The following is a 27,529-nucleotide window of genomic DNA, read 5'->3' as shown; positions in this document are numbered from 1 at the left end:
AAATGATGAAAAATTAGTTTCTAAAATGTATAAACTGTTGCTTTTGGAGGAGACAAGAGAGGAAGTGGTTAAAACGACTATGATAAAGTGGGCTCAAGATGTGGGGCGTAATATAGAAATGGCAGCCTGGGAAAAGTTATGGAAAAATGATTTAAAATTTACTGCATGTTATGCTATAAAAGAAAATTATTATAAAATGATGTATAGATGGTATCTGACAGCAAAAAAATTGGCAGTAATGTATAAAAATGTTTCAAACAAATGCTGGAAGTGTGGACACTTTGAAGGCACATTTTTTCATATGTGGTGGACCTGTGGGAAGGCTAAAGCCTATTGGGATATGATATATAATGAATTAAAGAAAATATTTAAAATGACATTCCCTAAGAAGCCAGAATCCTTCCTGCTGGGAGTAACACAAGGTGCAATTTCTACAACTAATTTTACCTTTTTTATGTATGCCTCTACGGCGGCTAGAATTATATATGCACAGAAATGGAAGACCAGTGAACTGCCCTCAAAAGAAGACTGGCTGATAAAAATTTTGGAATATGCGGAGATGGCAAAACTCACAGCACTATTAAGAGGTCAAAACTTGGAGATTGGAAACCATTCTTGTTGTATCTAAAGAATTACTTTCCTACTATGGACTTGACAGCAGGGTTTGAAATTTAGTAAAAATCGCAGGTTGGTTAGATTAATTATATTTGTAAGGGTTTGAATTTATGTTTTGAATTATTATTATAGCAAGGGTAAATTTTATAGTTGATGATTCACGAAGAATTGTGAGCAGGAAGTCCACCTTTTCTGTACGTATTTGTAATGAATGATAATATTACTATCGTTAAAATTAATAAAAATTGAATTTGAAAAAAAAGAATTCTAAATGTCTGTCTGATGCATTTCTCAATGTGATTCTGATTCTGATTTGCTAGTGTTCTTCATGCTTTTCTCTGTTCAAATTCAAAAATGTGGCTTGGATTACTGAACTAAGTTGTCAGTAACATTGTCTGCTCTGCTGCTGTCTGAAACTTTAATTGCTTATATGTTTTGCTTGTTTTTTCTGCCCATGAGGAGCACTATGACTGAAGCAGCAGCACATACACACATGTACCCCCACCCCACCCCCAAAAAGCTGTGTTGCCAATGATGAGCTCGATGCTGGTGCAGCCCTCACAAATGTCTGACTCACGCAGACAGAGAGAGCACACATTGCAGCCTGAGGTGACACAGCCAATTTTTCAGCCCTGAATCCACTAACCCTCTCGCAGAGCGAGCACACCCGCACACACAAGTAATAAATATGGTATACTAGTAGCAATGTGTCATGTGACTGCACAGTCTTTCTCCCCAGTCCCAGCAGTATGCATTGGAATGCAATCCCCAAATGCCTGCCAATTCTAGTTGGCTTTGTTGGAGAGACCTCTTCTCATGGTGTGGTGTGGGGCCGGGCAAAGGACAGGACAGGTGCAATTCACTGTGTCTGTGCGCGTATGGGGGATTTTTTATTTTTTTTGCAATGAAGATCGGGTCATATTGTGAGTTGTCAGCATTTTAATTCAAAGATTGCTTGCCTCTACATAGTTGTGCACTGCACGCTGCACAGTGATCACATGCCACAGGCTGCGGAAAAGAAATGTGCCAAAAACGTACATGCTCCCATTGTTGTCTGCCATCATCATCAATGCATCACTCTTCAAAGTTGTGTGGGCGCTGGGAGGGGGCAACATGCCAAGCCTTGCTGCTCCACTTGCAGCATGTTGTTTTGCGACCTCCTCACTGAATGCGTGTTCCTGGCTGTGCCTCTCTGTTGACTGTGGTGGACAAAGAAAGTTTGGAAGAGGGGCAGGGCAGGGCACTGTTGTTGGACTTAGGGCCGGCCTAGCTCGTCTTTTGCTCTACTGCTGCATCTGTGTGACATCATCATGCTTGCTGTTGGAAACCTTTTTGGTGAATTCCTGAAGTGTTGGTGTGTGTCTTGGTGGCAGAAAGTGTGATCTGGGGCAGAAGAGTGGTGTGAGGTGGTAGTGCCCAATTGGTGGGGGCTACCACCCCAATTGCAGAGTGATTGGGCAGAGGGATGATTTTTGGTGATTTTTTGAGTGTTTTAGTGTCTTTGGGGCAGATTGGGGGCAGAAAGTGGGATGTGGGGCAGAAGATTGGGGTGGAGTGGTAGTGCCAAAGGGGGGGAGGCTACCACCCCAATTGCAGAGTGATTGGGCAGCGGGCTGATTTTTGGTGAATTTCTGAATTGTAAGCATTTTTAAGGTTTTCCCCCATTAGGAATAATCGCTTCACGTCGGGGGGAAAGGGGTGGCCTAGAGTGGTGTGGGGTTGGTGGTGGTGCGGGGTAGGGGCAAGGAAGCTACCTGAATTTTTTCAAAGGATTTGGGCAGAGGGCTGATTTTTGGTGATTTCATTTGTTGGAGTTTTGTTGCTTCTGAGGTGTTCTGAGTGTGGATTCTGTGATAGCAAATGAGATTTTCAATGACACACCATGAATCCACTCTCATCTGCTATCATAGAATCTACACTCCATTACACCTTATGAGGTAAAACCTAAAAGACGCGTAAACTTCAGAAATTCACCAAAAATCAGCCCTCTGCCCAAATCCTTTGAAAAAATTCAGGTAGCTTCCTTGCCCCTACCCTGCACTACCACCAACCCCACACCACTCTAGGCCACCCCTTTCCACTCAATGTGAAGCGATACACCCTCCATTATACCTAATGGGGGAAAACCTTAAAAACACGTAAAATTCAGAAATTCACCAAAAATCAGCCCTCTGCCCAATCAGCCTGCAATTGGGGTGGTAGCCTCCACCAATTGGTCTCTACCACCCCACCCCACTCTTCTGCCACAGATCCCACTTTCTGCCCCCGATCTGCCCCAAAGACACTAAAATTTCAAAAATTCACCAAAAATCAGCGCTCTGCCCAATCCCCTTGAAATTTGGGTGGTAGCCTCCACCCATTGGGCACTACCACCCCACCCCACTCTTTTGGCCCCAGGACCCATTTTTTAATCCAAATAGATTCAGATTAAGATGCTGATTAATTCGGATCCAAATCGAATTAGGGGTGATTCAGAGGGGTCATATTCAGATACAAAACAGAACGGGGGTGTTTCAGTTCAGATCCAAATAAAAACACCGAAAATCTGAATTGCACACCCCTACCTGTCAGAGCCCCTGGCAATGAATACATATCTGTGGAAGTAATCAGAAAATATCTGGTGTGGTCCTGGCCTCTCTCTTTTCTTTTATAGATAGGACTGGACATGTCCCGAAGGACTGGGGAGTGGCAATAATAATTCCAATCTATAACAAGAGTGAAAGGAAGCTACCTGAAAATTACCGACCAATTAGGCTTCTTAGTATAGTGAGCAAGAAGTATGCAAGGCACCTATATGAGCATTTACTGAACTGGATGGATTCTGAAAATATTCTGGTGGAGGACCAAGCTGGCCTCCACACAGGCCATTCTGTTATGGACCCTGCCTTAAGACTACAACACCTAGTAGAAAAATATACTTCCATATCCAACTCTGATGTATATGCAGGATTTGTTGACTTTAGATCTGCTTTTGACCTGATTCCCAGAGACTGGGAAGTTGGAAGGCTACTCTGGGAAGAGCAGACACAGCTGAGAAGGTGAGCAAGCCTTTCTAAACATCTAGCCTTTTCCCCATCAAACAAACTAACAGGAAGAGGGGAGTTTTGCAGGGGTTGTTTCTCTTTAAGGGGTAGGTCTTAGTGTCTCTCTCTCTCTCTCAATGTTACTTGTTAGAGTTAGGCTATCACAGGGCTAGGAGTTCTTAGGAGTTCTTACCTAACTCCAGTGTTTACTTAGTGGGTGCCTGGGTGGGGGGAGTCAGCTAGGGCTGGGAGAGGCCCGACATTCCTTTCCTTTGACTCGCATCCTGTATGACAGTTGGAAGGCTACTCTACATATGAGGTGAAGGCCCAAGAGCATAGCGAACAGAGTATAGTGGACAGGGACAGCAAACAGGACGTAGGAGTTTTGCAGGAGTTTAGCGGGAAGTGTGCGGGGGAGCCTGGAACAAGCCCCTGTGATCACAAGGAGCCTGGTGGAGTAGAGAACGTAAGTACATATCCCTCCCTCGTTTCCATCATATTCTTGGGAAAGTCGGTTTGGACAATTAAATAGTTGACCATTACAGCTGAGACCTATTCTAATAAACTATCTAATAAACGGACAATAAGCTCCCTAAATACTGTAAACAGCCAACAAAAACAGTATGAAAATAGAAGGTCAGCAGGGGAAGCGGCACTTCCAAGTGTATTGCACAGAGTGCCACATGTATGACTATTTGCCCCATGGGCAGAAGTCATGGGTGTGCGCTCGGTGCAAGGAGCTCCTGGCTCTCAGGGAACAAATTCGTTCCCTTAAGACCAAGGTGGCGGATCTGGAGAAGCTCAGAGAGACAGAGAGGCATGCGGACGAGACCTTCAGGGATGTGATAGAGGCATCCCACTCCAGGGTTGGTAGCTTCTCTGCTGTCAGGGAGAATAAAGGTCTTGGGCAAGGAGGCCATCGGTCTGAGGAAGAGGGAAATGCTCCTTTAGAAGGTACCCCTACCGTGGATGATGAGCCCATATCCTCTCGCACAGGGTATACTCCTCTAGGGGGTGGGGGCCTCCTTGTAGTTGGTGATTCGATCATTAGAAGGATAGAGAGATGGGTTTGTGACCCGCGTGTTGACCGCACGGTGACTTGCCTGCCTGGTGCGAAGGTTGCGGACATTACGCAGCGTCTAGACAGGCTCCTAGGCAGTGCTGGGGAGGAGACAACTGCCATGGTGCACGTTGGCACCAACGATGTAGGGAAATGCAGTCGGGAGGTCCTGGAAGCCAAATTTAGGCTGATAGGTAGCATTTTGAAGTCCAGGACCCCCAAGGTAGCATTCTCAGAAATGCTACCTGTTCCACGCGCAAGTACAGTGAGACAGGCAGAGCTGAGGGGTTTCAATGCGTGGATGAGACGTTAGTGCCGGCAGGAGGGGTTTAGATTTGTTAGGCACTGGGACACATTTTGGGGCAAGCAAGGCCTGTACAAAAGGGACGGGCTGCACTTGAACCAAGATGGAACCAGACTGCTGGCACTTAAAATCAAAAAGGTTGCAGAGCAGCTTTTAAAATGACACCTGGGGAACAGCCGATGAGAGCTGGGCAGTATCCCGCTTGGCAAAAGCCATCCTTTAAAGGGTGAGGGTGCAAATAATTCAAATAAAACAGAAGGGGACAGGGCAGAACCGCATAAAGAGCAGATGGGAGCCTGTGCCAGCAGGTCAAAGAGTCAAAAGAATAGCATACCTCAGGGGAGAGATACAGCATATATGTGCTTATATGCCAGTGCCAGAAGCCTCCGAGCCAAGATGGGTGAGCTGGAGTGCTTGGTTGCTAACACAGAAATAAACATAGTGGGCATAACAGAAACATGGTGGAACAGTGAGAACCAGTGGGACACTGTTATCCCTGGGTATAAACTCTATAGAAAGGACAGGGAGGGGCGCCTTGGAGGAGGGGTAGCACTGTATGCTAAAGAAGGGATAGAATCTAACAAGCTAGGAAACCTAGGTGGACTGGAGTCCTCCACAGAAACCCTAAAAGAGGCCGGAAAGAGAACATGCTACTGGGGACGTGCTATCGCCCCCCGGATCATAATGCCGACAGTGACTGGGAGTTGCAGGAGGAAATCAGGGAGGCGTCACGAGAGGCAGGGCTGTAATTATGGGTGATTTCAATTACCCACACATAGACTGGGTAAATTCACATTCAAGTCAGGACAAAGAGGTCAGATTTCTAGATACGCTAAATGACTGTGCCCTAGAACATTTGCTCATGCAACCGACCAGAGAGAAGGCAACCTTGGATCTAATTCTGAGTGATACCCAGGACCTGGTGCGTGACGTCAGTGTCATCGACTCTTTAGGGAATAGTGACCACAGTGCCATCAAATTCAGCATACATGCGGGGAGAGAATCACCAAGGATGTCTAACACAGACATTTTGAATTTCAGAAAAGGAAACTTCTCCAAAATGAGAAGTATGGTGAAAAGAAAGCTGAGGGGGAAAATCAGGAGAGTCACTTCGCTCCAGAGTGCATGGAGTTTACTCAAAACCACAATACTAGAAGCCCAGTTAGATTGTATACCCAAAAGGAGGAAAGATACCACTAAGTCCAGGAGGATGCCAGCATGGCTAACGGGTACCGTCAAAGAAGCCATAAAAGGGAAGAAGACTTCCTTCCGAAATTGGAAGGCCTGTCAAAATGAAGAGAAGAGAAAGGAACACAAACTGGCAAAAGAAATGCAAGGTGACAATAAGGGAGGCAAAAAGAGAGTTTGAGGAACATTTAGCCACAAGTATCAAGGGGAATAACAAAAACTTCTTTAAGTACATCAGAAGCAGGAAACCTGCCAGGGAGGCAGTTGGACCATTAGACAATGAGGGAGTGAAAGGGATTAATAAGGAAGATGTGGAGGTTGGAGAGAAGCTGAATGAGTTCTTTGCATCTGTCTTCACGGCAGAGGATACTGAGCATATACCTGTTCCTGAACCAGGCTTTTTAGGGATGGAGGCTAGAGAGCTGAGTCAGATAGAAATGACAAGGGATGATGTTCTAAACTGTCTTGAAAAACTGAAAGCTAACAAATCACCAGGGCCTGATGGCATCCATCCATGAGTCCGCAAAGAACTCAAATGTGAAATTGCCGACCTCCTTGCTAAAATATCTAACTTATCCCTGAAATCGCTCTGTACCAGAGGACTGGAGAGTAGCAAATGTAACACCGATTTTCATGAAGGGATCCAGGTGCGACCCAGTAAATTACAGGCCGCTTAGCTTAACATCCTTTCCAGGCAAATTGATGGAAAGCATCCTCAAGGATAAAATTGTAAAGCACCTAAAAAAACAGGCCCTGCTGGGAGTGAGCCTGCATGGTTTCCGCAAAGGTAAATCTTGCCTCACCAACCTTTTGGACTTCTTTGAGAGTGTCAACGAGTGTGTGGCTCAAGGTGGTCCAGTTGACATAGTCTACCTGTACTCCCATAAAGCTTTTGACAAAGTTCCTCATCAAAGACTCCTGAGGAAACTTAGCAGTCATGGGATAAGGGGACAAGTACTTGTGTGGATTGCTGGTTGAAAGACAGGAAACAGAGGGTAGGTATAAATGGAGAGTTTTCACAATGGAGGGAAGTAAGAAGTGGGGTCCCCCAGGTATCTGTACTGGGACCGGTGCTTTTTAATTTATTCATAAATGATCTAGAAGCAGGGGTAAGCAGTGATGTGGCCAAATTTGCAGATGATATCAAACTTTTGCGGGTAGTTTAATCCAAAATGGATTGTGAGCAGCTCCAAAAGGATCTCTCCAAACTGGGGGAGTGGGCGACAAAATGGCAAATGCAGTTCAGTGTTAGCAAGTGTAAAGTGATGCACATTGGGATGAAAAACCCCAACTTCAAGTATATGCTGATGGGATCCGATCTGTCCATGACGGACCAGGAGGGGGATCTTGGGTTTGTGGTGGACAGCTCGTTGAAAGTGTCGACTCAATGTGCGGCAGCTGTGAAAAAGGCAAATTCCATGCTAGGGATCATTAGAAAGGGGATTGAAAATAAAACGGCTAACATTATAATGCCCTTATACAAAACTATGGTGCGACCACACTTGGAGTATTGCATACAGTTGTGGTCACCACATATTAGAAAGGACATTGTTGAACTGGAGAAGGTACAGAAGAGGGCAACTAAGATGATCAGGGGCCTAGAGTACCTTACTTATGAGGCTAGACTACAATACCTGGGCCTTTTTAGTTTATAAAAAAGACGACTGCGGGGAGACATGATAGAGGTCTATAAAATCATGCATGGTGTGGAGAAAGTGGAGAGAGAGAAATTCTTTTCCATCTCACACAACACTAGAACCAGGGTTCACTCCATGAAATTGATTGCCAGGAGGTCTAGGACCAACAAAAGAAAGTGCTTTTTCACACACCGTGTGATCCACTTGTAGAACTCTCTTCCACAGGATGTGGTGACAGCCAACAACCTGGATAGTTTTAAGAGGGGTTTGGATGACTTCATGGAGGAGAGGTCTACCAATAGCTACTAGTCGGAGGGCTGTGGGCCACCTCCAGCCTCAAAGGCAGGATGCCTCTGAGTACCAGTTGCAGGGGAGTAATGGCAGGTGAGAGGGCACGCCCTCAACTCCTGACTGTGGCTTCCAGCGGCAGCTGGTGGGCCACTGTGCGAAACAGGATGCTGGACTAGATGGGCCTTGGGCCTGATCCAGCAGGGCTGTTCTTATGTAAGCTATTGAGATAATCAGTACACCACCATTTACTTCTTTTGATGTTCAAATTATATGAAAACTCTCCTCTAAGGGTGCGTTTCAGCACTCAGGGACACCTCACCAAGGAAACAGCAAAATTCAGGGGAGACAGACAGGGATGTATTTTGGCTCCACTGCTATTTAACTTTTTAATTATCTCTCTTGTCTCCCATTTAGATAATCTAGACCATCATCCACCAAAATTAGCAGACAGACATCTTGCTATACTTCTATATGCAGATGATGCTGTCATTCTCTCGCCAACTCTGATAGGTCTACGAAGGTCTTTGCACTCTCATTGCGAAGAACAACGTTTAAAAATTAATTATAACAAAATTAAGATCCTGGTATTTGCGAAGAAACCAAAGATTCAGAACTGCTCACTCAATGGGCACAAATTAGAACAAGTGTTTCAAATAGCTTGGTGCAATATACCAGTCTTCAGGCAGATGGGGTGCACACAGAGAACATGTAAGGCAGGATGCACACAAGAGTACACAAGCAATTCAATCTTTCCATCGCTCCAGGGGTGCCCAATTTCACCCCTCTGAAATAAAGCTCTTTTTGGCCAAAGTACGAACACAGCTCCTGTATGGAGCTCAACTTGGCATGTACTCCAAATTCTCTAAGGCACTGGTGCCCCCCTCCAAGTGGTGCCTAGGGCATGTGCCCTGGCTGCCCCACCCTAGATTTGCTTCTGGCAATCTGAGTTCCTGAGGAACATGTTTAAGGTACCCCGTTGTGTGCCCATTGCTGTTCTTCGCCTGGGAGCAGGACTGCTTAAAGTAGAGGCCAGAGCATGGATTAGTATCTTTGAATTTTGGCTGAAGCTGGTTTTCCACCCTGCAGGTCTAGCTCCACTTGTACTAAAGGCACAAGTGGAGCCTTTATCACTCCAGGTGGAAAAGAGAGCTTGATAGAGGGCTGCATCATTATGGTTTCTCCTCTTTTGCATTAATAACTTTGGGGTATGAGAATGCCAGGGTCAAACTCAGACAAACAAATATACGATATGGAGCATCAAATTGATCAGGGCTAAATTCCTGTTGGTGTCCATTTGGGTAACCAAATTCTGAGTTTCAACCCTGCCAGATAACTAAACCATATAATTGTGACAAAATACCACAGAGCTCTTATGCAGGCATGATGCAATGCCTTTCTATCAGCAGTCCAGGAAGGGACTTATCAGAAAAGCACCTACAAGGAACGTACTTTTCTCTGCAAATTGGGGAATTTATTTATTGATTTGATTTGATTTGTATACCGCCCTTCCAAAATGGCTCAGGGTGGTTTACAATTAATATTGAAACAACAGCTCATGTGCTTCTTTCTTGTCAATTTTACCAAGATATATGAATTAAACATACAAATCCTTTTATTATTTGTCATCCAGGTTGTACAGATTCTTTTTATGTTGATTATCTTTCTATTGAGATTGCCACAAAAGTGAGTTTCGAAACAACAAAAAGTTTTGTAGCCGAAACAGGGACATTTCATTTTGTACAAAAAAAATTTGGATCTGGAAATGGGTGCTTTGTTTTGTCTACAAAACACCTGAAACGGGTTGTTTCGGGTACAAAATGTTTCACACATCCCTAGTTTTTTCTCCTTATTAGCTGCTCTCTCTGGTTCAGCTCAGGTTTCAGCAATATGATGAAACATTTAGGGGAAAAGATGCAACCCAGTAATCCAGCACTGGAGGCTAAGATGGAGAAGATCTCCACAGCCACCATGGATTTCCCCTTGGTGCTGAGGTAGGTGGGAACAAAAGACAACCAAACGCTGCAAAACACCAGCATACTGAAGGCGATGAATTTGGCTTCATTAAAGGTGTCCGGCAACTTCCTGGCTAAGAAAGCCACCATGAAGCTGATGATGGAAAGAAGTCCCATGTAAGCCAAGACAAGATAAAACATGATGACAGATCCTGCATTGCATTCTACTATGATCTCTCCTGTTAATGACTGCATGTCCACATCTGGGAATGGGGGAGCTGTTCCCAGCCACAGCCCACAAATACCAAATTGAATAAGGGAGCAGGAAAGGACAATGAAGTTGCCCAGTCTTTTCCCCACCCACTTCCTCATGCTGGACCCTGGTTTGGTGGCCATGAAAGCCACAACCACTGTGATGGTTTTGGCCAACACACAAGAAACGGCCACTGAAAAAATGCTGCCAAAAGCAGGCTGCTGGAGGAAACAGGTCACTTTTCCAGGTTGTCCAAGAAACAGCAAAGAACAAAGGAAGCAGAGCAGGAGGGAAATGAGGAGAGCGTAGGTGATTTCCAGGTTGTTGGCTTTGACGATGGGGGTATCTTTGTGCTTAATAAAGATTCCTAGCACGAAAGCAGTGGTGAGAGAAAAAGAAATTGCAACGGAAGCTAAACTGATCCCTAAAGGTTCTTCATAAGTTAAAAAGGTTATACTTCTGGAAATACATCTATCTCGGTTCTTGCTTGGATACTGATGTTCGGGGCATTTTCTACAATCAGCCATATCTGAAAAAAGAAAGAGGCATTGTCACAATGTCAGTCCATTTGTCAATTAATGCTGAGCCTCATGCCTGTCTTCAATTCAAGTATCAATCTTCATTTGGAGCTATGTAAGTACGGCCAGAGGTCAGACATAGCCACCCATCCCATAAAAGCAGTAAGAGGGCATATACAATCTGCCAATAGATTTTGGCACATCACAGATGCAATTTTTGTTGGAGATTCAGCTCCAGATGCCATCTAAACTTTGGACTGATAACCCGAATGACCACTAGGAGCATTGGGAGTAGAGCTAGAGACTTAGCGTCTCCTTCTCTTTCCTGTTTATCTCTGCCTCTACGACCCCTCAAATGATAGAATATACTCAGGAACTTTCTGGAAGTGACGGCATCGTTGTCCTCCTCCTCTTCCTCCTCGTGCTCCTGCTCCTCCTTACCGGCTCCTCCTCCCCTCCCCCTCCCTAGAATGCTTCTATAGCTCTCTCTCTGACAACCATGTAGTCAGCAGCTAGGGTATAGGTCTTACCTTTCACCATAGCCTCCTAAATAAAATAGATGAGTTTAACTGTAAGTCAATTTCCATGCTTATCTTTTACAAGCTGTTGCCCCTGAGCACCTGCTAGCTTCTTCTGTAATGGGAGTGAGTTAGCTCCTGAAATGCTCTACTATGTATATTGATGTAGTCTCATTCATGGAAAGGCTCGATCCTTGTGACTCTGGGGAGGTGGAAACCATAGCCCATGTGCTCCTTTCATGTCCCTTCTATAAAGACAGTCAGGAGAGGCTCATTTCTCTTAAATAGCCTGGTCGCTCTAGTCAAGTCCACACCAAGATGCTGCTCTCCGATGACAAACGGTCCCTCATGTGCATTGTTGCCAGGTTTTATGGGGAAGCGTGCAAAATCCACAGGATCCTGATCGCCAGTTAATACTCCTGGCAACAGATGTATGACTATTGAGCATTTTACCTGCTTGGTTGTATAATTTTAACCTGCCTTTTACTTCACAGCTTTTATATAGCGTGCATATGTTATTGTATCCATTTTATATTTTTAGTTGCTCTACTTTTAAGGATAGCTGTACATTTACTCCATTAATCTTCCCACAGTTTGTAGGCTTAGTTGTTAGTATTTTACTTTACTAATTGCCTTACAGTTTTTAGAACTGTATTTTACTATTATAATCATATTTAGTTTCTAGAGTTATATTTTATTTTAGCACGAATTTAATTATATTGCTTCTGTTTTTTATCCTGTGCTGGTCTTTGATTGTAATAAAGATGATTGATTGACATTACCTACCCATTTGGTCGGAAATCTTCCCTTCTGGGCATGGAGCACAATCATAGCAGCAAGATTGCTCCTCTTCCCTCCTTCTCTTCTGGAAACCAGGGTGGCAGGAGTCACTGCAGACTGAAATGGGCAGCTCCTATCACCCAACACAAGGGGTGTATAGGATGAGAGAAAGCAGACGAAAGAGAAAGTTGGCCGTTATTTATTTATTCATTCATTCATTCCATTTCTATACAGCCCTTCCAAAAATGGCTCAGGGAGGTTTAAACAGAGAAACAATAAATAAATAAGATGGATCCCTGTCTCCAAAGGGCTCACAATGGAATAGAAACAGAAGATAGACACTAGCAACAGTCACTGGAGGTATTGTGCTGGGGGTGGAGAGGGTCAGTTACTCTCCCCCTGCTAAATAAAGAGAATTGCCACATTAAAAGGTGCCTCTTTGCCAAGTTAGCAGGGGTTAGCAGTTGGCATGGAAGAATGCAGGAATGGTACTAGGAAAAACTGTCAGTATATTTTGGCACATGGCAGATATTATTTTTGGTGAGAAGAATTTGGAGACTAGAAAGGAAAATGTTCCATCAACCAATCATTATTACAGTCCAAGACCAGCATGTTGTCTTAATGACTCAATGAAGTAAGAAAGAAATGATGTATTGATGACTCAGCTAAGTCATCACAAATCCTCAAAATGCAGCACACACCCACACACCCATGAATCCTCCCACCCACACCCACACCCACATTTTTCTGGAATCCACACCTGATTAAAATGCCTGTGCCACACGATCCTACTTTCATTAATAAGCAATTGTTTCTCCTCACTGGGATGGAAGCTTCCAACTTTTATACCAAATAAGGAATAGTTTGACAATATGAGGATATTCTTTATATCTAATCCAGCTACCATTTCCCACTTCTCATTAAAGGAAACTGTTTCTCCTGCTGAATTGTTGAACAAAATGTGCTGAAGGAATTGATGGAGCTAATTGGAAAAGGAAAAGGAAATAGGGGATATAATGTATTATTCATAATATTATTATGCTGGTTATGAAGGAAAGAAACTTCAAAAAGTGGTATACATATCAAAAGAAGATTAAAAAAAATAGTTCATCGCTATAAAGGGACTGACAGTCTATGGAAAGACACAAGGAAGGCATCTCCAAACAGCCAGTGGAAAAGTCTTGTGAAAGTCTATTTCCCATGGCTAAAGATAGGTGAAGAATCGTTTTAAAAGTGTTTCTTTCACCCTGATAAACCCTGTGGTAACTGGATAATGGACCAGTTCAGATGTCACGTAAACTTTGGCTTCACATGATGTTCCTGGAAGCATTTGTGCTCCCTCCCCTTTCCAGCTGGGCCAATAAGCAGAATATTACCTGTTCCCACTCTGCAACAAGTGAAGGTCAGTCATGCCATATTCAAGAGATGGATCCTGAATGATTTTGAGACTGTCCCATATAAATGGGAATCTGCAGTCATACTCAAATCCAGAGTTCAGATCTTAGTTTTTAGTAAAGTCAAAGTAAAGTCAAAGTAAAAAGTGTGCCATCGAGTCGGTGTCAACTCCTGGTGCTGACAGAGCCCTGTGGTTGTCTTTGGTAGAATACAGGAGGGGTTTACCATTGCCTCCTCCCACACAGTGTGAGATGATTAGGCTTTCAGCATCTTCCTGTATTGCTGTTGCCCGATATAAATGTTTCCCATAGTCTGAGAAACCTACCAGTGGGGATTCAAACCAACAACCTCTGGCTTGCTAGTCAAGTCATTTCCCACTGCGTCATTCAGTGGTTGTAGACTGTTAGAAATAAGACAGCTACAAGCATTGTATTTATTTATTTGAAAAATTTTAAAATCGCTAAAGTCTCATGCTGCAGATAAAAATTTGATGAGCAAATATGGCCATTTCCACCCTCATTCGCCTGATCAAGAGACTGGTACAGATAAGGGAGGTGCCCTCTTCAGCAAACAAGAAGATATGCCTTTTTGCACCTGGGACACCTGAGTTTGGAGGGAGTGGGCAAAAAGAGAAACATTTCATCACTCACATAAACACTTGCCTAGCTTGAACTTGCCTTTGTCCAGAGGATACAGCTGCCCCGATTATATCCACCCTCTCAATAGACAACTTGCTCTGCTCAACTTGAGCACCCCTCCAGGGAGGGATAGCCTTGTGATTAACTCAAACACTGACCCAGGACATGATTGTGGGTATATTTACCCCGATGAGGCCACATGGAATCAGAATCCGATATACTACAGACTCTCACAAGGTGGGTTCTCACTCTTGACCCTTGCCTCTTTCCCCCTTCCTAAGGAATACAATAGAACATATAACAAAAGGGCCACACGTGTCAAGAACAAACCAAAACCAAATCAATTCCATAATAAACAATAAAACAAATGTTGTTAAGATTGAAACAGCAATTCAAATATCACCCCTTATCAGCTCTGTGTTCTTTCTCAGGATAGCATTTTGTATGCAAGAGATGTCACATTGAAAGAGAGCTCTATATACATTTAATAAGACACCCAGAGGGCTTCAATTTACAATCATGCACCTTGAAACTCCTACGCGGAGTCAATCTAGATAAGGTGAGTCATACTGCTCCTGAGGAGACATGCCAGGTCCAAATGAGTATTCAGGCCCCCCGGCCCCACTGATCTATACCTATAAATAAATTCAGCTTCTTTATGCATAAGGATTTTCCATGCATCCTCTCTCCTGCCAATGTATGGTTTGTATTTAAATAAAATACAAACTGGGCAAAGAGGCACCTTTTACCATGGTGATTCTCTTTATTTAGCAGGGGGAGAGTAACTGGCCCTATCCACCGCCAGCACAGCATCCCTCCAGTGACTGTTGCTGGTGTGTGTCTTATGTTTCTTTTTAGAATTTGAGCCCTTTGGGGACAGGGAGCCATCTTATTTGTTATTTCTCTTTGTAAAATGCCCTGAGCCATTTTTGGAAGGGCGGTATAGGTATAGAAATCAAATAATAATAATAATAATAATAATAATAATAATAATAATAATAATAATAATAATAATAATCAAAGTTATTTTCAGAATGTTGCTTGTCAATGAAGTGAGGGGTTAAGGGAGCCTCCATATTACAATTTCTAACTCTTGAAATATGTTCAGAAATTCTTATTCGAAGAGGGTTGGTGCTCATTCCATTAAATATCATGGGACAAATACAGGCAATCACATATTCTTTGAAATGGCATGTTTCCTCTCATGAGAGCTCAGCTCCGTTTTAGAGTTGGTGATTCTGCCTCTGGTTGTTTGTTTGTTTTGGTTGAAAGGTCTTAAATTGTTGATGGTTTGGGGGATCTTTTGTTACCAATCCTGGGTGGATATTGGTTGCATTATTTATGTGTGAATTTACATTAAAAATTGATCTTTGCTGTGATCCCTTGAATGAACAATGCTGGTTGTTCAATATTTGGTCTCCTCAGGAGCAGTATGACTCCGCTTATCTAGATTGACTCCATGTAGGAGTTTCAAGGTGCATGATTGTAAATTGAAGCCCTCTGGGTGTCTTTTTAAATGTATATATAGCTGATATACACAGAGCTGATAAGGGATGATATCTGAATTGCTGTTTCAATCTTAACACCATTTGTTATATTGTTTATTATAGAATTGATGAAAATACTTTTTCTTTAGTCCTTCATGAGGAAGCCTCGGTGAAAAATACTGAATATCCGGACAATTTTTAAGGACTTACTAGCGGAGGATTTATTATTACAAGCCTCAGATAACAGAACGGACTATCATTACAGCACATTTTTTCTATGCTGATCTCAGAAGAGTGGAACTTTGCCAACATCTCCAAAAATCTATGTACTTTGAGAAATAGTGAACTTGTTTTGGTGTTCTGTTGTGACATCACAGACCTTCATACTGATTTAGTAAGATTGGAATATTTTTACCATCTTCATTATTCTGTGTTCTGGGCAACTTTGGACATTTCTTGGTGTTCCTTTGAAATATGTACATTTATTAAAAGATTTATTTATAAAACTTAGGACACACACACACACACACACAGAGACACAATTATTTAATTTCTGAATTTGCATGTTTATATATATTTGCTGTTCGGACATGGTTTATTGCTAGTTTTGATTGGGTCTTTCCCCCTTCCGGCATCGCCATGCACCCTGCTCATGAGCAGTGACTCTAAAGGGAGCGTGGACCTAAAGAACCCCCCCCCACCATGAGCCCCCTCCTGCTTTAGGACAAAAAAGCAGGGGGATATTTTCTGTCCACAGGAGCCTCCAGCTGTTCTGGGTGGCCTTTCCAGCAGTTGCCACCATGGCGATCCTTCCCATTTTCACCACCATGTGCACATCCATTGGGTGGGGGGTTAGAGCCAAGTGTGACTCCCCCATGGTGGTGGCTGTAACAGCAGCTGGTGGGCTTCTATGGGACTGAGCACAGGAGAGATGCTCCCGCATCCCTGCGCAGTATGAGTCTGGAGCATGACAAGCCCATGATCTCCAAGTAAGAACTAGATATTTTCCTAGACAACGTTACAACATGTATTGAAACTCCTTACCCACCTCACCTTACTTTCTGGATTTCTTTCTTTCTGTAATGCCCCAATTTTACTTTCAATAAAACTTTGAAAAATAAAATCATGCCTCCCTCCTCATTTCCAGTACATCCAACATTACATTAAGTTCATTTTGCGTTAGAAGTGTCCCCTGGTTGGCGTTAACGTCCCCACTTAAGCAACAGCATGGGTGAGGCATCAGCTGTCCTACACCTTCTGTCCTTTCAAACCAAACACAGAAGATGGTGCTTTCCTTTGTGAATGAAAACGCTGCAATGGGGTTATGTCTGGCTTGTCGTGTCTTGTATTACTTATGCAGTTCAACCACTTGATCAACAAAGACTCTGTCAGCTAGGCATAGGCCCAAATAGGTTTGTCTGGTTTGGTTCAAGTGTGAACTGGGTTCAATCCAAACCAGTTGGGTTTAGTACCCCAAACAAGGGGCCGGCTCAGCTCGAATTCACGCCTTTTCAGGCCAAGCTTGGGGGTACGAGGGATGTTTTTTTTTTAAAGGCAGACCTACCACCTCTGAGGCCCATGGGGGTGCTGCCATTTCAAAGGGGGTTCCCCTCCCTCCACTAGCTTCCATCCACTCTACACCTAGCAATTTCAGCCCATTTATGCATCCCTTCCTGAGGTGCCAGTGGTCATTTTGTAGGCTACCACACATACAGTCTGGTCGTTTGTGTAATGAACTCATGACCCAGGTCATTGAAATGACCAGAGCACATGTATGGCAGCCTCCAAAACCACCTCAAAAGGGACCCCCAAAGCCCTGGAACGATAGGGGGTGGCTGGCGAGAGAGGGGGACCAAACAGAGCCCCTCCCGGTTGCAACTGAAGCACCCCTCCCTGAAATTTTAAAAAATTCAAGTGCAGAACCCCTGAACAAGTCCTGAGCAGCCCAGGTTGGTTCACCTTGACCAAACTGGGCCTGGGCTGGCTCAGGGATGAGAAGGAATCGTTGTATTTAGTGCCAGTTTGCACATCCCTCCTGCCATATATACACTGTGCTGAAAGGTTGTTCCTAAACATAGTAACTTGAGGGGACATTCAGAAGAAGAGTGTCCAGCAAATGCGAAAAAGACAGGGCCACTCCAAGAATGCCATCACACTGATGTCACTGGTGGATGTGCCAATGTGCTCTTGGTGCGCTCCTTGTGCATACTTAGACCACTTGAGGTAGTCTCATCTGAATCATCCCCCCAAACATGCTCCAACAAGGATCGGGAGGTCATGTAGAGGAGTGATTCACCTGAAGTGGCCTCAAGTGGTTTCCCCGACCTGTAGACAATGCTGGACAACTTGACGGGTAACTTTTTATTTGTATCACAGCACCACCATAATTTCAAACTGTACTTCTTTGGCTTGCTTGGCATGCATTGTTAGAAGGGATAGCACTTGGGAGACATAACAGCTGCTCTTCAACTTCTGGTTCTTACCTAGAGATGAACTGTGTATGGTTGATCCCTTGAGCCAGGGTTACTGGCACTTCCATGAGGGGTTGCTGCTGTTATGATCCTTTCCCCTTTGTTCTTCTGGCTAAAATCCCTACTTCTGTTAGGATAAGTGGTTCTGAATGCTTTACTTCATCAAAAAAGCAGGAGGCTGTTCTCATGAGCAACAAAGCCTGGGCTAAGGAAGCCAAGACTAGGCTTGGCTGCCCGTTAGAACCTCCAGGAGCCCCTTGGATCCCAGGGACAGCCCTAACTCAGGCTAATTACTGGTGTGCTAGGGCCAGGTGATCCCTGCCAGCACAGACTAATCAGTGGGATCATGGCCATTGCCATGGGGGTGCCTACAATACACCGTGCACTGGTGTGCTGCATTGTGGGATATCTGGGGACCAGGATGACACATCATGGCCCCCAAGCCTCTGTGCTGCCTCGGGCAGAAGCAAAACATCTGGGCACTCAGTAATGCACCCAGACAGTCTGTAGGAGGCCTTTTGCACCCTTCCCCGCTACCTGTCCACTAGCCCACTCACAGGATCTTGAGAAAAGGCTCAAGTTCTGAAATTGTGAGATGGCTTGGTTTCATCTGCCCTAACCTGGCAGCACAGAAGTATGTGATGCCACAGACTAGTTTTAGACAGGGTTTCTGCTTACCAAACAGGGTGTTCTCCCCCATCTCCAACAGCTTAACACGGGGTTCTACCCTGTGTCACTTTTATTGACATAAATATCACAATTGGTGAGGGGCATACTTAGGGATACAGCATGGGCCAGAGTGCAGGTCGGGGTTTCACAACGAGAGTATAGCTGAGTGTGCAGTGGTTTGCTTTTTCTGGCAACTTTATGCAGCTGGAGGTGGAAATCTGCAGCTGAGGTGGGAGGTAGGGGCTTCAGATGACTTTTTTAAAGGTTTTCAAGATATTACAAGTTCTAAGTCTGAAAGTGAGCACAGTCCAAAGCTTTGAGGTGACTCTAGAGAAGGCAGAACTAGGTACAAATGCAGCCCCATGTAGAAGACATTGTAGTTGTCAAGTCTGAGATTACTAGCATGTGTACCACTGTATTAAGATCATTCATCTCAAGTCACCTGCATATCAGTCAAGACTGAACATAAGCACTCCTGGCAGCAGCCTGAAATTGAGCTACCAGGAACAGGTTTGGGTCCAGAGGCACTTTCTTACTGTGAACCTCTTCCTTCTTGGGGAGTATAACCCCATACAGGTCCATTCAGACCCTACGTGAATGACCCTTGCTTATTGTAAAAAACAATTGCAAGCAGAACTCTTCCAACATTTGCTTGTGGTGTATGTGGGCATGTAGAAGGCAGGCGGAGTGCGTACTTGTGAGGTTCAGGGACGTTGTGTGAAGCCATTGTTTACCTTGGCTGCATTTTCACTGGCCCAACATATTGCAGTTCACGTGTTTAGAAACAAGGTTCTTCACTGTTTCAGCAGTATTGCACCAATTCTCAGCTTAACAATGTAGCACTGTTAGAGTTTTAGAGAAATAAAAGATGCAGCTAATACTTTTTCAATATCTAAAAAACAATGAAAATAGAACTTTCAAACATGGTGAATGTATCTAGTGCACAACACCATTTGATCAGTTATTTATGGTGGAGAAGGTTGCATGCTGATTCAATTGATAGGAAGTTATTTCTTTCTATGGCAAGAAAACTAATCCTTTAGTGTCTAGAGACATTACCTGCCAAGTTTGAAGATCTTGACGTTCAACTTGGTCCCTCTGCAGCATTGCTCTGCGGTTGGTTCTTGATGAGTAGAAAGCCTCCAGAGCATATGCTACAGCATAGACAGCGTTATAGAGGCTGTAGCTATGTCCAGTCATGTCCATTTCAAAAACAGCCCAAGGAAGGATCTCCAGCCTCTCCTCCCCCGTGCAGGCATCCATAAATGACATAAAATGATTAATTGAACACTTGAAAGCATGATAACAGAAGTCCTTGTGGAAGCTATTTTCCTTTCTCCGTGCAAGATTTATGTTCTGAAGATGTGGCTGGAAACCTTGAGGTTCATTAGAGTGAATCGCAAAGGAAATTGTGCCTTCAAACACCTCAAAATTAGAAGCCGGTGTAAATCGAGGGTCTGCAAAATCAATCTGAGCATTGGTAATCCAAACCTTTCCAACAGATGTGTATTCCTTATATCCAATCTTTGCAAAGTAAATTAATGTGACCAACCACTGGAGTGTCAGTGTATCACCATAAATAACAAATGTTCTGGCTCGCTTATCCATCAAAGCTGGGATAAGCTTTAATCCCATATCCTCAAATACTTGTGCATCATGGAAATTCATTTGGTTTGGTATTCTTTCTGTATATGCAACACAGATTCCACTCTGTGAAAACAAGGGACTCAAGGCCCTCAAGAAATGTTCTCCACTCTCATCATCCACAATAAAGATCCCAATCCATGTCCACTTGAAATGATGAAGTAACTGGGTAATTCCTCTATACTGAGGGGATTCATTTGGGGTCATGCGGAAAAATGAAGGACCCTTCAATAGTTCTGTGTCTATGGAGGGAAATGAGCCATATGTGATCTAAAAGGAAATGTACAGATTTTTTAGATGGTCAATGTTAAAAGGAGGACCCGAGTGTAGGTGGAGGATAATGACAAGGCAAAAGGTTGTGAGATGTTATGGGGCGGGATCTTTCCATCCCTGCCCGGACAATGCTAACTGTGCAGAACCAATCTGCCCAATCTGGAATTCATTTGGTTCAGCTTGGTTTACAATCGAGCCTCCGATCCGGCCCCAGTTCACGGTGAATTGATTCTGGATGAAACGTTTGTGCATATGTGGATGATAATGACATGGCAAAATTCTGAATTGAGAAAGCATGTTTTCTTCTTATTAGTAGACTTTTAGTCAAAGACCTTTCTAGTAGACATGGTAAGGTGATGAAATTTCTAGGCAACAGATATAAAATATAAGCCACAAGACTTCCCTAACATATTCTTTGGTTCACCTTCCCCTGTGCTCTCAAGAGCCTTTATCTCAGGATGCCACATACAAGGCTGTTGTTCAGTTAATCATCTCTCTCACTCCATGCTGGCATGGACAAATCTTACCTGGGGAATCTTGTAGAGATTTAGGATGTCTGCCATGTGGAAGGAGATATCAGAGCCAAGTCCCCCAATTATGGCTATGAGGTTTTTCTTGGTGCCACATTCATAGTTGAGGATGAATCCATGTGATTTGAAGAGCAGATCCAAAGTGGTACGACAGGTCATTCTCTCATCATAATAGCTATCATAAATGTGGAACCCAAGTGTGACATTGGGCAAGATGTTTGGGCTCGTGTTAACTTCATTGATAGCAAACACCAAGGCCAGAATGTTCTGGTAGAACTTTGTCAGCATACTGCAGAAGGAGTGACATGCTCAAAGAAGTTCTTTGAAATACATCAGCATTGTACCACACTGCTGGCTCATTCTAGCATGAAATAAGGCAACCTAACTTTGGAATTATCTCAGGCAAAAGCAAAACAAAAAACAAAAAACCCACATTTTCAGCATAACAAATTATTCTGAGTTCTCTCCTTTGCTTAGCTCTGGTTCCACCAGCCTCAGACATGCAAAAATCTCCTATTTGGACAAACCCCATCATTCTCCCGGTTCCTCAGGCACAAAAGCCCCTTGTGATGCCACCTCTAATTCTGACTTCAAATCCCTTCTCAAAACAAACCCTTTCTGTAAAATCTGTGACACATTTCTTCCCTGCACCATACTATAAAAATGAGTACCTGAAATCATTGCAGTTACTACAAATGGAAAAATTTGAAAATTAGAGTGACTCTAGCCAAGAGCGGTCATCCTAGATACTACTACTAGTATTAATAGTATTGATATAGTGCTTTTTAAAAGAAGCTTCCACCGTGGAATAAAGAAAAAGAAGGAAGGAAGGAAGGATGCAGGCAGGCAAGCAGGGAGGGAGAGAATGTTCCCTGTTGCCCAAGGACTTGCATTTTAAAAAGAGACATAAGATAGAAGCCAACAAGAGCCACTGGAGTGATACTGTGCTGTTGTTGGATAGGGCCATTTGCTATCAACTTTAAAAGGTGCCTTTTGCTCTGTTCGGGTTATTTGAGTATCGATTCCCTGGATGTCTGGTCATCACTGATGGAACTGCGAATTAAGAAGCATATCTGAAAATTCTAGTGGATAATGTCAGGCCTTCAGTCCAAATGCTGAACCTGAGCTGAAAGTGGGTCATGCAACAAGACTACAACCCTCAACATTCAAGTAACTCTACAGCAGAATAGCTCTGTGAGCATCTAGAATATTCAGATGGCTCTCAGCTGATCCAGCTTAGACAATGACAGATACGGATTCTATGGTCTCTGGTGATATAGGATATTGCATCAGATTGGAAATTCTAATTCTAATTCAAACTTAATCTCAGATTTTTACCCATAGTGGTCAAGGGGAATTATTTTTCAAAAATCAGGGCATGTGCCTAAAAATAAGATAATGGGCCCATATTTGGGGCTGGGTGACAGGAGGCCATGTGACAGGCGGCCATGTATACAATTTGAAGAAGTTTGGTCATTCGTGATTTTTCACAAAGTTTGATATATATGCATATATTTTCAAAGCATTGCCAAGAGTAGCAATCAAGGCAGAGAACAAGAAAAACTTCTGGAAACGAAGGGCCCTTTGGAGCCTCATTCCATCCTCATTTGGAGTATTCTGAAATGTGCCTTCATTTTAAAAAGGGGTAATTTCATAGTGCCTTAAGCTCTGAAATTGGGCACAGATATGGTCCTCGATAGCAGGACTCTGGGCTTCTTTCCCCAAGGAACTCACTTAAACCCTTATAAAATTCTTTCCAATCATTTGGAAAGCTTTCAAGAAAAAGATGTCAAAAGCAGCGCATGGAGCCTCAGTCCGCTTTTCAGGGCAACCTTCAACCTTTTTAGTAGGTCTGGCCAACCATGGAGTGCTGGAACTGAGCAGAGCAAATACCCTGTGTTGGAGAGCTCTAAGAGATGGCCAGCAGGATGCAGAGAGTGGGTTTGGTGAATTGTAGGAACATGAATTCCAGCAGGCAGGGAGATGGGCGCGTGGGTGGACTGGCAGAGTCTCAGAGGCACTTTGGCTTGGTACCGTGCTGCAGGCAACAAGCTAGCACTAGCACCAACTGCGATCCTTGCAGAGAACTGCTTACAAGGGGTCACAAGCAAAGGACATGGAGATGTATTGTGCAAGGATAACATAGGGAGCTGTGGCACACACACCCCCGACAGCACAGTGATTGGAGGTGAAGCATGAGGCCCTTTGAAATGCTCCTTGGTTGGCCAATGCCCACACAGGAGTCCTCCCCCTCTGAAACCACTCCCAGCAGACCTCTCTTTTGATTTAAAGACTCCCAGGTTTCCCCACCCCTTATAAAACATGAAAAGTGCACTCAAAATGATTTTAGCCATTTTATTTAATATGGGGGAGAATCCCACCAAACTTTGTCATAGGCACCATTTTGTGAATTCAGAAATTCTATTCCTGACATTAATTTCGACATGTCATCTTTTTATTTGTGAAGAAACATGTATAGTGATGATACTGCAGCAACAGTCCATTAGTTGTTGTTATATATTGATAAAAACTATGTTTTAATTAAATAATTATAAATAAGTCAAGGCTTTATTGGGACAGAAAATGTAAAAAATAAATGCAAAAAAAATCCTTACTATGTCCACTCCATCTTCTGTGTCCACTGCAGCTCCTGTGAAGGATGTTTCTTGAAGGAAATGGCATTGTCGCCAGAAAAAAAAAGAGAGGTCATCTCCCCAATGAGGAGGTCACCAGGCTGGTACCACTCATGTGGGACAGAGATGGGGTCATTCAAAGGGCACTTCAGAGTATCTACTTTCAATGCCAGTATTTGAGGCCAGAGAAACAGCAGCAGCAGCATCTCCAGCACAACCACCTGATGGCAAAGGTTCTCTCGAGATGCTGCAGACACTCCTGTGCCCATCATTAGCCTCACAACAGGCATCAGGCTAGTTCAAGCCGGTGAAACGGTAAAGCCTTTTGGCCCTACTTCTTGAAATGGACTATATCAGCTTTTTTTTTAACAGTAACTTCAACATAAAGGCATGCCTGTAAAAACAACCAAGTTACGAAGATCTGCAACTAGGAATGCAGGGGAGGGGAACCTACCAGAGCAGAAACTGACGGAGCCCTGCCTTCCTTCCCCCCCTCCTCCCAGCTCTGAAGAGCACAATTGGCATGTTTTATAAGTGCTTTTTCACTGTGGGTTTGTTTTCCTTCTGCTTTCCAGAACGTTACCAGACATTGCCATGGAGAATAAAACACTCCATATAATTGCAGGGGAGAAAATTGTTTCTGCGAAGTTGGATCTCTGAGAGGAATCATGGGTAGCAAACATGTTTTTCCCCTTCTGCTCTTCTGTGAAAGCCAGACAGAAGAGCAAGATTTTGGACTAGACCTGGAGTAATGCTATTGATCATCAGTTCCTCCTGCTCCTGCTCATTCATTTTTTGATAGCAAATGTCTATTCAAAAACACATTTTTATTAAATATTTAAATTTCTTGTAACTAATAATAACAAGATCCAAAGTCTAACACTCCTCTCCAACACCACCATGCTGATCTGGACTATGCACCCCACAGGTTCATTTCTCCATGGGAGACACTCGTGAATCCTCCCCCCCCCACACACACACACTCTATTGTTTCACCTGCTTGTGCCATTTGATACGAAGGTCTCTACAGTACTTGAAGCCAGGGGAGAACAAACTGATGGGACACGTTATTGGCTTGAAAACAGGTGGGGGGAAAGAAAGAAAGAACTTTCTTGGTGTTTAACTCTCACTGGTCATCCGATTTGCATCCCCCAATGGCATGCTAAGGGAATCTGCCCTCAACAACTTGCAGTGAATTTGCATTCTGATATTAAGCCAGGCCAGTTCTGTGCACCTGGAGCCATCACAATACTGCAGGTCTCCTTCATTCTTTACTATCCAAAAAATTGCCTATCTCTCATCCCCTCATGGCACACTGGGCACACATACCCTCTTCTTCCATGCTAACTAGGATGCTCACTTCTCCTTCCCAAGGCACATAGAGTATCTGTTTATCTTACCTGATTGACATGGTGTCCATTTCTTATCTCCTCCAGACAGAGGAGCTCTTACCCCTGGAATTTGGAGTCAAAGTCCAGGGCCTCCTCAACCCCTGCCCCCCCCCCCAAATCATCTTTAGTCTGTCCTGGGTGGTATGTTCACCCAGATGGTCATGATGATGCTTGATTTGCACGGAGGGGGGCCTCCATAGGCCTTTAAGTCCAGACTCCATAATTACCTAGGTGCACCTCTGCCTCCAGATTTTTGGGCACCCATTGACTTTTAGCCACATCCCTCCGGACAGGAAGTTTGCCCCGCTCCCTATAAGTAACTGGGAAAGGGAATGTGGTATTAGCAGCAGCTCTCTTCCCACCATAGGAGGCTTGGAGGAAGAGAAGACAATCCTGCCATAACAAACCCTACCCTTTGCCAATGAGGAGTTGAAGGAGCTGCTTCCTGGGACTCAGCGGCCTTTTGGAAAATTCCTATTGCTTGATGGGGAAGGTAGGAAGAAGAGAGGTTGCCACATAGTCTTGGGTTGTTCCCTCTGTAGCAGTTCCTAAGTGAGCTGGATACTACAGCCAGAAAGGCTACACCTTGAATGGATGGCAATTATACAATACGTTCAGAGGTGCACCAAGGTCGTTTTGGAGCATGGACCTACAATCCTTTGGAGCCCCCCCCCACCCGCAAGTTAAGCATTATTATTTTTTAAAACGTAGGTTCTTGAGGGCACAAACCACACCACCCAGAACAGACTAAAGATGATTTGGGGAACTGGTGGAGGTGAGGAGGCTGGGGTGTGGTGATAGTCGACCTCAGCTGCAGGCCGTTTCACATATGATCATCCTTATTATGTTAGAATATTTGGTGCAATATTTGGTATGAAATCTTTGCTTATGAGAATGGAGCCCAATCATAGCAGCAAAATGTCTGCACTTTCTTCCTTCTCTTCAGAAAAACAGGGTGCCATGTGTCACTACAGAGAGAAAGGGGCCATTCATTCTGCCATACTTGCAGCAAGTGTCCAGTTGGCATGGAAGAATGCAGGAATGAGACAATGAACAATGCATCTGTATGTTTTGGCTCAATGCAGATATTATTTTTGCTGAGGAGAATTGGTGGAATAGAGACAGAAATGTTGTCTTCATGATATCAGCAAACAGCAAAGTAAGAAAGAAATGATCTATTGATTTATTGATGACCCAAATAAGTTCAAATAAGGTTGGCCATGCAGTCCCCCCTTAAGCAGATAGAAATTTCATTCAGTGCCCTCAGGGATCTCAAAAACTGAATCAAGACATGGTGAATATATTTTTCACTTGCAAATGAATTCTAAAATGGTTCTTTAATGTGACCAATACATATATGTACCACTACCACCCCTGCTTCTTTTTTTGTCTACGGAGAAATTTATTATGTTGGAAAATGATATGCTGCTAAAGCAAAAAGGTCCAAAAGGTGGGATGCAAAGCAAAAAGTAGATAAAAGACATGATTTCCTGCCCTAAAGGGGCTCAGAATATACAAAGCCAGAAGGGAGACATTTCCAAAAAACTACTGGTAAATAGGGTTGTGCATTTTGTATTTTTATTTTGTTTCGGACTGAATCCTAAACACCCCATTTCAGATTTTGTCTGAAATTAAGCCTCCTGAAAACCCCCAATTTCAATTTGGATCCAAATTAATCCAAACCTGAATCTGAACTAATTTTGACTATAAAATGGGTCCTGGGGCCAAAAGATTGGTTGAGGGTTGTAGTGCCCAATGAGTAGAAACTACCACAAAAGTTTCAAAAGAATTGGGGAAAGGGCTGATATTTGGTGAATTTTTAAAATTTGCAAGCATTTCAGATATTTCCCATAGGGAATAATGGAGGTTGCAGCAGAGGTATAGCTTGATGTCAGGGGAAAATGTGTGCCCACAGCAGGGTGTGGTGGGTGGTGGTGCCCAGCGGGGGCAAGGAAGCTACCACAATTTTTTGAAGGAATTGGGGAGAGGGCTGATTTTTAATGATTTAATGAAGTTTACGTATGTTTACGATTTTCCCCCATAAGGAATAATGAAGGTTTCACCAGCTCCATAACTCCACTTGGGGGGCAATGGGGTGGCCCAGAGTGAGTGGTGGTGTGGTGCACATAGAGTGCCAGCCACCTCCACACCCAAAAGCCCATGGGGTACAGGGTTTTGTGGTTTCTGAGTGTAGATTCTCTGGTAGCAGATGAGAGTGGATTCTTGTGTTCCACCTAAAATCTCATATGCCACCAGAAA

At 43.7% G+C, this 27,529-nt stretch overlaps 1 protein-coding gene across 1 annotated transcript; it reads right to left on the bottom strand.

Annotated features, from left to right (window-relative positions):
- Positions 1-9,950: 9,950 nt before the first annotated feature.
- Positions 9,951-24,148, bottom strand: LOC128329592 (vomeronasal type-2 receptor 26-like). Its single transcript, XM_053261093.1, has 6 exons — positions 23,862-24,148; positions 21,244-21,535; positions 19,859-20,713; positions 12,146-12,272; positions 11,813-11,815; positions 9,951-10,852 (listed from the first exon to the last, which is right to left on the bottom strand). Exons 1-6 carry the CDS (start codon positions 24,146-24,148, stop codon positions 9,951-9,953), a joined length of 2,466 nt encoding a protein of 821 aa, XP_053117068.1.
- Positions 24,149-27,529: the final 3,381 nt, after the last annotated feature.

Source organism: Hemicordylus capensis, chromosome 6 (genome assembly GCF_027244095.1).
Source record: "Hemicordylus capensis ecotype Gifberg chromosome 6, rHemCap1.1.pri, whole genome shotgun sequence".
Lineage (NCBI taxonomy): Eukaryota > Metazoa > Chordata > Lepidosauria > Squamata > Cordylidae > Hemicordylus > Hemicordylus capensis.
The sequence above is the reverse complement of the archived record's forward strand: the minus strand, read 5'-3'. Positions and strand labels throughout refer to the sequence as shown.